We start from the raw sequence: 15,661 nt of genomic DNA, 5'->3' as shown, positions 1-15,661 counted from the left end.
ATCCCACGCTAAGATTTTAATGAGTTCGTTATATCTTATTAGCATATCATCATCATTGACTTTTATGTTTTTCTCATGATGTTTTATTTTACGATGATTCGCTAGCACTTCTCTTTTAGATTTTTTTATTAATCCTGAATCATAGACGATTGATTGTTTCAATAAGTTTATTGCATCTTCACTAGCATTATTATTTACTGAAGTGACTGATTCTGCAAAGTACAAAAATTTTTCTAAGCAAAATGTCTAATTACGTCGTAAATGATTTATATTACCTAGCAATTTTGGTGGTCCAGTGATTCTCAGCGACACTGTCCATAATAGAAAAAAGTTATAATATACCTCAAGTGAATGAGTAATAATGAGTTTTAGAAAATAATTCAGATTTAGAAATTAAAGTCTTTTAAACGCGATTTATTCATTATATTATTAAACCCACATTTCGAACACTTTACTGCAAGCGTGATCACGGGAGTCTCGAATAGTATAATGAATAAATCGCGTTTAAAATCCGTTTAAAAGTCTTTAATTTCTAAATGAATAACACTCGCGTAAAATCAAACACAAGAAAATACAATAATTTAGATTGTTATTGTTTTTAATGTCGCTGTGAAACATTTATCAAATAACTCTTTAGGTACCTTTATTATCATCAAATGTAATGAAATGATTTCGCTCCTGGCTTTCTGTGTAGAGATCAGTCTCTAAAATGTCGTCAAGAAAATCTTTCGTTCCTCTGTTTCTTTTTAATTCTTCAATTTCTAGTTCTATTTCCGATATCGGTACTATAGAGGAATCATAATAAGGTTCTGTTTGTTCTTTGATGTTCTCTTCCCGTTCTTCCTCTTCAGGAAAGAAATAGTGACCAGTAAATTCTTGATTTTGCCGTGTTTCAGCTAATTCAGCCTGCATTTGAACCGTTCTCGCTTCAATTGATGCATCTAATACTGAAGATGTGTCTTCACCTTTTGAAATTTTATCTGAAATAAAAAATTAACATTAAATAAACTATTACGACGGTGGCCCTTGAATTTTATCGATGTTATTGTTGTATTTATTTTGTTGAAGCATAGAAGCGTTTCAGTAACATATTTCGACTTCTTTATCATTTTTTTTTTTTTTTTTATGTCATAGCGGGCAGCTGAGCTGGTGGTTCGCCAGATGTAAAGCGATCACCACCGCCCATAAACATTCGCAAAGGTGTAAGTCCCTCTGTGAATGCGCTGCCTGCTTTTATGGGGTAAGGGAAAAGGAAAGGATTAACGACTGGAAAGAAAGAATGGACTAGGACGGGTGAGGAAAAGGAAATGGGCCTCCGGCTCCTATCGTATCATACCTCGACTTCTAAAGATAACAGCTTCCACTAAATCCACAAGCAATGTTGAATTTATACTTTCACTCATTGTTGTTTTTGTAGATGTAGGCGTCGTTTTCTGCCCATAAATTTTACTAACAATAGCATCTATTTTGGCATCAGAATATTGTTTATCACTTTGCGCTGTTTTTGTAGTCATTAACATGTCCTTCAATAAAGTATCTGTGCTTAGCTTCTTTCTTAGTATGTCCATAAATTCGTCCACAAATAATACATCTTTACATAATCGTGTAATTTCAGTATGTGGAGTTGTTGTATTTTCATTAATGTTAATTAAAAAGGAAAATAAATCAAGTGTTATGTCACTATCTACACCCGTTACTGATTCAGTTGCTTCAGCCAAAGAATTGTTTTTTGCGTTTGGTGCATTTTCTAATTTGTTTAGTTGCGTGTTATTTAAAACAATGCTATAATTCATTTCTTCTGCATTTGGTCTAGTTTTTACTACTTCTATTTTTTGCTCTGTGAACGTATTATAATCATTATTATTTAAGTGCTATTATTAACATATAAAACATACTAATTTAGTATAAATTAATATTTTACCGCATAAATATTTATGATTTGAATCACAATTAATGTTCAGTCCACAAGAAGAGCATGGAGGTCCTTGATTGTACACACGTTGTCCCTCAATATTACCACACGGCATAAAGTTACAAACCAAACGAAAAACTGTTCTACTTTTATTAAAAGTTTCTGGGAAACGTTCCTGAAATCATGAGAATACAACATACCAGGTAATGTATTGTTGACATTTTGCCTTTTAGTTTTTAGGATCAAACTTTATTGGTCAGGAAAGTAATTTCGTAGATGCATCGTACCACATTTCGGAACGTTTAAACATGATAGCATATTAGACAATTGATGACGTGGTAAAGGGTTATTTTTAAATTATATAAGGATGATTTTGGATATGTTTTGTAGGATTCAAAACAAAATTATTATTTGAAAAAAAAAATGGATTGAAATTAGTTTTTGGATATCTAAGTTAATAATAAGTGTCACCTAACTACAAAGTTAGATTATAAGAGATAAAATTATCCAAATATTTCCGTTCCAAACCTCAAATACCGTTTTTGTCAGAAAACAAATAAGTATTCACTTGAAATTTAACCGCGCCGCAACCTACATCTGTGGTTTCACTCCAAACCAGTTGGGTGAAGTAATCATGACGGTGGAAACGTCTTGTCGATGATCTAAAGAGAAATAGTTGGAATTACAGAATTGCAATGCATAGAGCTGCAATAATAAGATTCTGATCAACAGCCAATATTTATTTATCATTTTTAGTACATGAAAAAAGACACCACGTCTATATTGTTGAAAGTTACTGACAGATTTAATAAGCATTTAGTAAAATTACTATCAGTTTTTTTAAGTATTCATAATACCAAGAATATTCTAGACCAGCATTAGGCCCGTTTATGCCCGCTCCGCCCGCGTATTTAGGGGAAAATATAGATAGTCCCGCATAGTCCTATGTGATCTCCCGGATAAAACTATTAAAAGTTCTTTCTTGGGTCACGAACTGTCCATGTCCCAAAATTAATTCAAATCGATTCAGTGAAAGAAGAAAAGAGACAAACAGAAGACAGAGTGACAGAGTGCCTTCCAAAATTGTAATATTATTGCCTGTTCGCCTGGTTTTGTTAACTTAATGGTATTTTTTGAAATCGGTCAATTGATTTTGCGTGAAATCGTTACAAACAAAAAAATAATTCAAAATTTCCTCCTTATAATATTAGTGTAGATTAGGGATTGTTCTAGAAAAACTTACGGTTGGTACTTGGCTATAATAGCAGGGTTTATATGAAGAAGCTGCATGTACCACAGATCAACCATTGTAGACGGTTTGACATCTGTTACTTCGCCGTACAGTGTAGCAATGTTTTGTCCCACAGGAATGTTCTCTATCCAAAGTAAACCATATATTTTACTATCATTCTTATTCATAAATGGTATGCTATTAATGGATGAAAGTGTTTCTTTTAATTACCATGCACTTGCTTGCAATGCAAGTTTCAAATTGGCTCGCATAGTTAAAAAAAATAAGAAGTCAAATTGTTCTATGTATAAATTTTAAACTTCTATCAAGACTTGTATGTTTTTTGTAAAATAAAACTATGTCAATGTTGTCAGTTTGGTCTTAAGACGAGATTTTCTTGATTCATTAATGTTTTTCTTTGTAATAACAGCGATTGTACGGAGGTTTTCTAAGTCAATGGTATAGTATAATATTATTTGCTCTAGGTATCTGTCAAATTGCAATATAGAAACACTAGCTAAGCCTCGCGGTTTCATGCGCGTAAGTCTGTATCCCGAAATATCGGGACAAAAAGTTGCCTATATGTTATTCCAGTTGTCCAGCTATCTACGTACCAAATTTCATTGCAATCGATTCCGTAATTCCGGTTTTGGGTGAAAGAGCAACAAACACACACACACACATCCTTACAAACTTTCGCATTTGTAATATTAGTAGGATTAGTAGGATAGACGTGGTATACGTTTAGAAAGTACGTTAACGCTAACTTCATATACAATGCGATTCAACTAAGAATAGGATAGATCCAGCGCAATTTTGTGAAGTCCGTTAATATTTAAGAGAATTAATTATATTAGGTAAGAAATAACGTTTGTATTTAAATTTTATTAAAGATTTGATCATAGAAAAATTTACCATAATTAAAATGCAAATCGGATTTGTAAGATAATCGTATTTTTGTACAAATACATAAAGGTCATTGACTTTTCGAGTCTTAGTGGAATCGTATGGTACACACTGAAAATACTTATTTTTCTAATTCGTTGGATGTTAACCTAAATTTCTACAAGTGTCTTCTAAATCCAGACCGCCTTCACATTGGTCAGCCCAACGCTGTGCTGATTTCTCTAATTCTTCATTCCATTTCTGTAAACATAAAACGATTGAAAACATTTTAACAGATCTCTTTATTGATGATCTGATTTCCAAAAATGTATATATCATTTCCATAAATATAAATAGATATATTCCAAAAATATATGCCTGACTCCCACAACAAGCCTCATACCCATTACACGGGATCTCACATTTTAACACGTATTTTTATTTAAATTGTTTAATATGCTAAAAAAAACGGCCATTAGTAAGGCTTCATACTTATTTTTTTACTCATTTTTGGTCATAGCAAGAATGTTTTGAGGAAGTGTTTATCTAATGAATCTTTGTTATAATTATACTTAGGAAATTTAATATTTCAAGGTTGAGTGTTGAAATAAATGGAGCATTTCATGTAAAGTAGGACATACATCATGATGATGAATAAGAAGCCCCGAAACCCCGATCCTTTAATTATAATACCTTCATTTATACTGTATTATTTTATACCAACGTGTTAATGTTGATGGTCGTTAAACTTATAGGGTATGGAGCAAGCATTCCACGTCTATTTCATTGATCATTTTCCTGTATCGAAGTAATGCTTAGATATATTTGTTTCGCCGGACGGTACTTTAGTAAATCAACTGTTTATTTAACTATATATAGTCGGAATGATCCAATATTTTACACAAGTTATTTTAATCGGTAAGCTCAAACTAATATTACAAGGATAATAAACTAAAGCTGAATGAACTATGACCTATGAAAGGCAGTCGACCTTTTAATTATTTGTATTGTTCACTAATTGAAACAACGCGAGTGTGCGAGTCGAGGTTTGCCATGTATTGGGCCAGCTCGCACCGGGGAAAGTAACACACTCCCAAAGACGATCAGCGTGATAATAGCATATAAATGGTACTGAATTCATTTCTTACGGTGGGTGGGGAAACACAAAGCCCGTATTCTGTTCCTAGTCCTTTCCTTCATTTATCCTCCTTTTAAAATCCCTTTAGTTTTAAATTCGGAAATCCATTTGCAGAGTTGTGTATCTTTTAAAAATGTTTATGTTTATGTGGTACCTTTATTAGGAGGCGACCCAAATAAAAAAAATCATGTACTTTGGAGTTAATTATTTTTTTTTATAAAATTTGGACAGCCGTTCTCTTATTCTCGTACCTATTAGATAGATTACAGTTTCCTATAGATTATAAAAATGGCATAGACTAACCACTTTCATCATATTACTCGCTGGTGGCAGCGAACGTATATCACCAGATGCGACCTTATTTCTTCGACTGTTAATCTTGTTAACAATATCCTGTTTGTCTTTATCGCTTTTTATGATTCTTTCATACTTCAAACAATTTGGCGCGGGTCCGTCTCGCTGAAAAATTTATATGAAGTGAAGTTAATTTTATTTATAACAGTGTGTCAATTTAAATAAGGAAGGTAGATTATTTCGACCCACTATTACCTAAAATGAAGAATAATAAATAAAAAAAAAACAACTAATTTAGACAGTTATAAGCAAGACACTTTTTTATTGAATCAGTAACACGTGTTAAAAATATATTTCTCATGGTAAGAGAAGGACACTAACTATTAAGTTAAAATACAATCTTTGTTTGAATCTAGAGTTCTTTTAAAACTACTTAATTGAAACTTACAACAACTTCCGCTTCGGAAAGAAGTTTCTATTTGATCTGGGGGCTTAAATATTAGAATAAGATATTATAACATTTGTATACTGACAATGCAATTCGAAACTTCCTATTAATTCTATTTTTGTAAGTATGGATGGATGGATTGTTGTATGCTTGTTACTATTTCACGGGATAACAGAATATCGTATCTACTTGAAATTTGGTGTAGAGATAGATTATAGTCTGGATTAGCACATAAGCTACATTTTACCCAGGTACCAAGCGAGTGTCGCCGCGGGTTACAGCTAGTAAAAGAATAATTTTATAGCTATGATTCAACAGATCATCCAGACCTTATAAATGCATAAAGTATGACTGTGGTTTTCACAAAATTTTATATCACAATAGTCCTTGGCTTTCACCAAAAAAATTAACAACCGAACAATATACAAGATTATGTAAAATTTTGTTAGAACAAACATTTATAACGGTTTTACTTTTCAGCTAACGGCATTGTCAAAATATTATAATTAATCGCGTTGGCTGTGAATACCAACATCGGCATCGGCAGCGAACACCATCTTAAAGCAGTACAAATTTCAATGTGGGAAAGTGATAGCTATATAGCTCTGTCCTTATCTCACACTAGAATTGTACTGCTGATGTCATCATTAATGAGGCTAAAGTTTTGGAAATTGCTAAGGTAAGAGGTAAGGCCTCGCCCAGGTATCTTGAAAAGACTCAGGTTCCTATTATTTTACATTCATGCGTACAAAAGGTTATCTGTCATCTTTCATCGATCTAGCTGCGAAGGAATGGAACGTCCTGCCCGCATCCATCTTTCCAGAGGAATATAATTTAAATTTATTGAAGGCAACAGTGAATAGGCACTACCTAGACAGGCATGCGATTTCATAGATTTCGTCTCTACTTTCCATCAGGTGGGTTATAAAAAAAATGTATGAATTTTTTTTAATTTTTGTATATTTTTAGTGAAAATAATTGTTTTTGACAATAAACTAAACCGTCTTCAAACTGCCAGAACTAGATCAAATTTCAATAGCAGGCATTAGTTTTCAGATAGACAGAGAATCATAAAAATCGATTCACCCAGTAAAATGTTATCAGGTAACATAACCAAAAAATATACAGTCGTACTAGCTGCACGCCCCGGATCCGCCCGGGTTGTCATTTATCGTAATTAAAATTATTTAAACTATCCTATCTCTCAAGTTGGATCGAACTGCACATGGTGTGCGAATTTTATTATAATCGGTTAAGTGGTTTAGGAGTCCATTGAGGACAAACATTGTGACACGAGATTTATATATATTAAGATTGATAATCTGTTTCTGAAGTCGGATGTAAAATTCATTTAATGTTATTTAAACTTTAATAAGCTTATATAAATATACTAGGTTTTGCTCGCGGCTACGCACGCGTTAATTTGGAGTAATGTAATAGATGTTATTATACATATAAACATTACTCTTGAATCACTCTACGTATTAAGGAAAGCCCCATCAAATCCTTTGGATTAACACCACCACATAATGTTAAATTAAAATGAAAAAGTGAACTAATAACTAATCGCGCGGTGCTAAAAAGGGTAACTACTCAGCATGTGCTTCGCGTAATGCGCAGCGCTGATTTTCAGTAGCCCCTTGTTGGATATCAGAAGAAATAGGGACATAGAGACAGAGAAAGCGACTTCGTTGTATATTATGTAGTGATTAACTTGGGAATCAGAGGTCAAAATAACTTTCTCTCGATTTTTCATTAGCGTGATACAGTCACGCGTGGAGCAAGTAGGTACTAACGTGGAATTTAATACATTTTGTTGATATATTGCCCGCATTTTAAATGAAATTTTTCATAAATTTATTTTTCAATAACAAAAACTCCTACGCGTTTTATTTTTATATTTTATAGAGGCAATATTTTGTATAATTATAGTTCTTTCCTTAAGTTTCGCTCACCTTCGAATATATTCCATGTGAAGACACAAAAAATTAATTAATATCGGTCCAGCAGTTTAGGAGTACTACAGTGGCTTTCCGTACGCGAATTTGCCTACGTTGTCGATAAAAAATTAGACATCTAGGGTTTTCCCTTATATTTCTCGTTCTTGTGGGATTACCGGGATAGAAACTATACTTTGTCCTTTCTATCTATACTAAATTTGATCCACATCGCTTCAGTAGTTTAGGCGTGATGAAAAGACGAATTACTTTCTTTTAAAGTAATTATAATATAAAAATATCTTATGAAACGTGTGGGTATGTTTTCGTGTGACGTTTGACACGTGTGTCCTGTGGACACTGGAAGGTAATTTTAACAACAAAGAGGCATTTTTAACAAAAACAACACCGTAAGAGTTGAGCGAACTTGACAATGTATTTTTATTCACTGTCGGCAATGGAGCTGGTGGGACGCTTGATGGTAAGCGCTACCACCGCCCATGAACATTGAGAGAGGCATAAGGTTCATTGCAGACCTTACGCCTCTTCAAATGGACTTGCCGACTTTAAATTGGGAAGGGATTAAGAAAGGATTCGCGAGAGGAATAAAGGAAAGGACTGGGAAGGGGAAGGAAAAGATGTGAGCCGAAAAAATTTTAATGGCAGCTTTCAAATAAATATATAACGTAACAAACACAAAAATACAGTCGAATTGAAGACATCCCTTTTTTTGAAGTCGATTAAAAATGAACACAGATTATAATAAAACGCTCAAATAACATCAAACATGAAATTGAATTTCGTACTCAAGTGAATTTTAACAACGCTCTGTATAAATCAACTGAAGAGAGCTCATACCAATACAGCTTCAGGGCGATAATTGAGTGAATAATTGGAAATATGCATGGTACACTAGCTGCGCCCCGCGGTTTCACCCGCGTAAGTCCGTATCCCATAGGAATGTCGGGATAAAAAGTTGCCTATATGTTATTTCAGTTGTCCAGCTGTCTACGTCCAAATTTCATTGCAATCGGTTTAGTAGTTTTTGCGTGAAAGAGCAACAAACACACACACATCCTTACAAACTTTGAATTACTTATGAATTTGTGTATGGAGACTGTTACGAACCTAGAGAGTGACATAGGTTTTAAGTTCTTATTCCTATAGGAATTTTCTTTGACCGCGTAGGCGAAAGCGCGGGCGGAAAGCTAATTTCTATGTGATACTGGTTCTCAAATACATGCAACTCAATATGTATTTATGTTTAAACGATCACTAGCTAACTTATAAGGTTATAATTATCCTATTTTTTTGTTAAATCGTTCAATCAAAAAAGACTGTTAGACCGTTTTTCCTTTTGCTAATGTATTTTTTTCTTTACGAACAATTTTCCCATAAATATTGCCTAACTAAAAGACCGGAAATTCACTCTTTCTTCAAGAAAGGAAGATATTAAACAAGCCCATCTCTGATTATGATAAAATAAACACTGATAAAAGTTCAGTGAAGCGGCGATAACATAAATCCTTAGTAATTCGTAAGGAGCGAGGTTAGATCACTCGGTTTCATATAATTTGCTTTAATTCTGAATATTAATTGAACTGAATTTATCTAACGATAAGTTATTTTTAACAGCCAGGTGCTGCTCGCGGATTTGCTTGTGTGGTCAAAGAAAATTATGTTTTCGTAAATGTCACAATTTCAACATGCGATAGAATCAAATTGCCCTCGGCTTCACACTATAAATTCGGAGTAGTTTAATAGATGTAATTATACGCATAAAATATCCCCTTGAATCACTCAATCTATTAAATAAACCGCATGAAAATCCTTTGCGTAGTTTTAAAGATATAACCCCACGGATATACGACTTAGTTGTATACTATGTAGTGATAATATTAGATTATTATGAATAAAAATTCTATGCACAAAAATGCATTACCATGTAATCGTCCCGTTGCGGCATGAAAGAAGGATAAACAAACAAACTTTCACATTTACAACATTATCAGCAAGTAAGGATATAAGTTAAGATGTGAAATTACAAAAATAAATATTTCATAACGAACGTACGAATGAGAATTATTTCATAAAACATGTTTCACCGAATGTTAAGAGCCTTTAATGGCGCGAAGTTATTTACGCGTTTGAAGTTTCATAAGAGTATTTAAATTTCCAGAAGATAACATGGAATACGGGAAGTTGTGTATGCAGAATGTTTTATAATAACATAACGCTATATTTGACCCTCAACCTTTTCATTACGTAGGTATACGCAATAAGAAATAAGTTTTAAGATTGTTATTACACGTATTTAATCAGTTTATCACTAATTTTTTTGATATGTAATTATTTATCTTCGTGCATAACTCTAAACCCATATATTATTAATCCTAACAATATAGAAAATATTTTTAATTCAATTCAATAACAATTATAGTATTTCACAATTTCTATAGCATATTATATACCAATTACCTTTTGTACAATTCTCAAAATTAAAACTCAGTCTAGAGTTACAACATAAAGTCTAAGGTACTTCGTTTACATAAATATTCAGATAGAATGATAGCCTCAATGTAAACAACCTGTCATATTAATGACAACACCTTTTTTCTTACCCTTTCGCAATGGTTTTATATTTCGTATCTCACACAAAGAGTTTGTAAACTGTCCCAGCTATATTTTAAAATATTAAATGACCGGTTATTTATATTATCGTGTGTGTATATATTATCGTGTGTAGTTTCTTCGCCAGTCGTTCACGACGTAACAGAGTTATTTTATGGTATTATTTTTGTGGTTGGATTATAGAGAGGTCCGTTTCCATTTCCTTACCTTTTTAGTCCATTCCCTATTTTCAATCGTCAATCCCTTATAAGCGGGCGGCGCATTTACAGAGGCAGTACCTATGCGAATGTCCATGGGTGTTTGCGATTTCCTACCATCAAGCGAACCACCAGCGCAGTTGCCCTCTATGACATAAAAAAATATCATTACAATTAAGGTAAATATTTCCTTTTCCTTACCCGTCCCAGTCCATTCCTTCTTTCCAGTCTTTAATCCATTCCTTTTCCCTTACCCCAAAAAAGCGGGCAGCGCATTCGCAGAGGCCTTACCTTTGCGAATGTTCATGGGCGGTGGTGATCGCTTACCATCAGACGAACCACCAGCTCAGTTGCCCGCGATGACATAAAAAATAAAAAAAAAAAGAAATTAACGACCCGGGCGGAGCCGGGGCGTGCACATAGTATTGACTATATCATTTCAGCCAATATCATGGCAAAAATATCAAACACATTCAACAATCAATTTATACCTTTAGCCGTCGAGTTTAAAGTCTTTTCTCTTATACGAAACTGATATTTATATTAACTTCTGACACTTTATTTTACAAATAATGTTCTATGGTTTCACTTTGAGCGTGTACAGCAAATCCTTTGTGAACATTTTAAATAAGGATATAATTTATCTTCCCCTCTCTATTCTGATAGCCGGATATATTTTAAAACCTCAGCAGTATATAATTATGCTTTTTGAGAGATATTAAGTTTCATAGAGTGTTTGACAATTAAAATATAAATATGTGTTTTTCTATCACTAGTTTTTTTTAATTTATTCTAACAAACTATTGCAAATACACTTCCTATGAATAAATTCGCTCTTAACGTACGTCAGTTAGTTTAAATAGGTATTTTTGGACTACTCTTCGTTTCTTTTGATGAGAAAAAGATGCAGTAGGATATTGTTTTCAATAAAACCAACTTTTCGAAATCTTAATATCTTTATTGGAACATAAATCACGTGAAATCTAATTTATACCATTCATACGTCACGTACGTTAATTTAGAAACTCCTACCACAAATACGTCTAATATTCGAGAAAGGAGTTTATCGAAATATGTCCATTATACACCTTGAAGCGATGTACATTGATCACTCAATATCCCTTGTTTACTGAATGTCACACGTTTACAGCGCAAACAGAAAAATTGAGCAGACACGCCTACAAGGATAAATTCCCGCCATTCTCAGAACCGTCGCTGGCTATTGCTTTAATTAAATTCATGTCTACTACGTCAAAGTTCATTCATGCTTTCTCGAAGGCTTTATGGACTGTTGTCTATCTTATGCTTAATGTTACAAGAAATTACGCTGTTTTTTACCGAATATTACAAGTTTTGTTATAAACACTGATTATTTTATAGTATCATACAATATTGTGTAGATTCGACTAATACTATAAATGCGAAAGTTTGTAAGGATGTGTGTGTGTTTGTTGCTCTTTCACGCAAAAACTACTGAACCGATTGCAATGATATTTGGTACGTAGACAGCTGAGCAACTGGAATAAAATACAGGCAACTCTTTATCCCGATATTCCTACGGGATATGGACTTACGCGGGTGAAACCGCGGGGCGTAACTAGTACTTTATAAAAAGCGAACTAATACTTTTTGTCCGCGAGCTAGGTACATATTTCGCCATACATTAATTTGGGGCTAAAATTTGGTACAGTAGTTAAGTCATTAAGCATGGTGACTGTCTGTGATCCCTTTTTGGTAACAGAGCAAAAGGCAACAAGCATATTTAGAAACTATTGATGGTCCGAAATAAGAAATAAGTATCTAGAAAAATCAGTTCCATAGAAATATATGTAAACATTATATATGAGCGAGTATTACTAAGCAAAATAAGAAAAAGAGAGGTTGTGTTAACGTGGAAGATTTTTGAAATCCGAAACACTTTGCAGCTTGTTAAATACTTAGTAACATTTATAGTTATTGCTGCATAGGACTTGCTGCATAGGATTAGTACTTCGGTTCGGAACTCAAAGGTAAGTCTAGTCACGGCGCCAACGCAATAGCTGTCACCAGTTGTCACAGTGCAAAAAGGAAACATTGTTTTGAGGTTAAGACGTCAAGGATTAAGAAGTACTGAACAGAAATTATAGACATCGTAGATCATCGTGTCGATCGCATTTCCATTAATTTAGTCGAAGTGATAGATAGATAGATAAAGTGGATTCGTTATAAACATAATGCCTGTAATATTGGTTAGAATCACTTGAACTATTTTGGAGGCAAACCGTTTACGTTACATGTGGAATACATGTCAAAAACGCACATAAATTTATCTTTGCTACAATTGTACCTTTTAAATGATACATCTATTTTAATCATCTATTATTTTGTCATACATACTAGAATCTTTCTGTGAATTCTATTATTTAAAAATTATATTTTTGTGGTGAAATAAAACCAAATTACATTCCAAGTCTTTTATTTGATAAATAATTGTGTATACAATTTTTATAGCAAATTAGCCTATCTTTGGTAGTTTGATACAACTCTCTTATATAACAATAAAAGAAGAAAGAAAGAAAGAAAGAAAGAATGTTTATTTAAAAGTTTTTTTTTTATTTTTGTTCGGATTAACTTATCTTCATACAAAGTATATCTAAATTTAAATATAGTTTAAAAGGAGTTGAATCAATTTACGTTATATCTAAACTTATTTTAACATTTAAATACCTATAAAATATTTTCGAATTCGACAATATTTTATATTTACAGGATTCAATGCAAGCGACCAGGCAGAAAGCAAAATACACGTGAGTTATCGAAACGGATAAGGTCAATAATTGACTGTAGAGAGCAAGAGAGCTTCAAAAGTGGGTCAGTGAAAGAGTTTTCGAGACTTTACCTCGAACTGAAACTGCAATGAACTGAACTTGAAATATCCTTCCTCGTATGTATGACTTGATAAATAGAGTTTTACTTATAACAAACGTTTGCTGGTTGGGACAATATGATTAACTGTGTTGGTAACCAACTGAATCGAATTAGAGTTTATTTTTTATTACTAAAATAATCGATTTTATATAACAGTAAGCTAGCTGACCCGTCTAACGGTGTTCTGCCTTACTCTTATCATTTAATGCTATGAAAAATAGATGTTGATGTGAAAGAGACTAGGTGATAATTTTCAAGCAATTTTGAACTTTAAATATGAGTATAAAATGGCCATAGAAAGCTAGTGGAAATGCGATCGGACGGACAGTGCTCGCACGGGCGCGCCGTTCGTCCGACGTACTGACGTCAGCGATGACGTCGTCACACGCCGACTGACGCTCGTGCTTGACGTCCCGCGACGCGTCATGCCGTTCACCATGAGATCTGGAATTACGAACTTTTGTTTTAGTAGTTGTATGTGTTTTTAAGCTATTGCATAGCTTCTGTACGGGCCTTGGGCGTGGAGACCGAATCCAGAAATTCGATAACGAAAATAACCTAACTCCCCCCACTCCGACCGGATAAATGAAAGAAAAAATGCTAAGCAATAGCTTTAGCGCGGCAGTTTCCAAGTGCCACACGTCATGTGTTTTTTGGCGGTGGTAACGCTTACCATCAGGCGACTCACCAGCTTCATTGCCTTCGATAAGTTATCTTTCACTTATTTAATATTTATTTGTCATTTAGAATGTAGCTTCGTTTTTATTGTCCTATTGTATGTATGTGTAACAATATTTGATGAAGGGGATATGAAGTATTAAAATGAAGTTTTAGTTCGTGAGTACCGTCAGTTCAAAGATAAGTGTAGTAGCTTGTAGTGTCGTTGGACACAATTTAGGTACACAAAAAACCCACTGGACTGGTTGGTTTACCTGATGGTAAGCGATCACCACCGCCCATGAACATTCGCAGAGATAGTGCCCCTGCGAATCGTGACCATCTTCTATTACGTTTGTGTTCATTTTTGGTTACTCATAATGTCAATGTTTAAATTTATGATTCAATTTTATTGTATTTATTACCACGTATAAATGTATGACTGATTAGGTATAACAATCTGTTTTCATTGCAACGAAGTTTTTTTATATCCCTAATATAAATTGGTATTCCATATTTGAAGACGTTCTAACAATCGACTGTTGTAATTCACAAATGAGTGTTCTTTCCAATTTTGAAATATTTCAAATTACCGAAATTTAGAATTGTTCACACGAATTGTGGGTTTTAACCTAAAAATGGGAAGTTAAAGTACCTAGTGTTCAAACACAGACATGTTTAAAAACATCAAGACTTTAGGTAAAAGTTGAATTTCATTTTTTGGAGCTACGCAAAACCTAGATTTTAATAAATTTATAGTTTTATACATGTTCGGCGAACAAATTTAATCTGTAGAATTATACGTACATGTAACAATGAATGGTTGAAAAATGGATAGGTACCATTTTTGAGTATTCGCTTTTAAAATGATTAATTGATTACGCGATATAAGATTTATTTATAAATTTAATGAGGATAAATTTATTGAGTTCTCATTGAAAACAAAATTATATTTGAGATAGGAGTTACTGACAAAAATAACAAATCGATAATTCCGATCCATATGTCCAGTATATCCATTTTTTATTATTTATTTTCCGTCTATTTAATGATTTAAGGATCTTTAATCATTTTGTCAATACAATTATTGTCAGAATCAGATGTAAAAACATATTTGTGTTATCTTTAATTTGATTCATTAAAATACCCGGAATATAAAAGTTTGTACATATACATAAGTATATCAAACATAAATACTAAAATGCATGTTTCTTAATCGTAGCATAAAATTAATTGTTTGTACATTTTACAACTTAAGCATTCATTGACATAAATATGGAGCATAAAATCAATCAGGATCTTTAATCAACGCTTTCAGACGACCGCCTAAAGAGATTCTATCTACACAAACAGTACCTAACATTTTCGTGGTTTGCCTTTAAATAATACTTATATGTTTTTGAACGCATGGCGAAATAAATACA

General features: G+C 33.1%; 1 protein-coding gene across 1 annotated transcript; it reads right to left on the bottom strand.

Moving 5' to 3' along the window:
- Window positions 1-633: 633 nt before the first annotated feature.
- On the bottom strand, window positions 634-14,602 carry LOC119840575 (cell wall protein PRY3-like). The gene is made up of 9 exons (XM_038367262.1): window positions 14,496-14,602; window positions 13,907-14,024; window positions 5,470-5,625; window positions 4,199-4,289; window positions 3,156-3,288; window positions 2,481-2,574; window positions 1,922-2,087; window positions 1,337-1,837; window positions 634-980 (listed from the first exon to the last, which is right to left on the bottom strand). Exons 1-9 carry the CDS (start codon window positions 14,600-14,602, stop codon window positions 634-636), a joined length of 1,713 nt encoding a protein of 570 aa, XP_038223190.1.
- Window positions 14,603-15,661: the final 1,059 nt, after the last annotated feature.

Source organism: Zerene cesonia, chromosome 6 (assembly GCF_012273895.1).
Source record: "Zerene cesonia ecotype Mississippi chromosome 6, Zerene_cesonia_1.1, whole genome shotgun sequence".
Classification (NCBI taxonomy): Eukaryota; Metazoa; Arthropoda; class Insecta; order Lepidoptera; family Pieridae; genus Zerene; species Zerene cesonia.
This window is presented reverse-complemented; position numbering and strand designations above follow the sequence as displayed.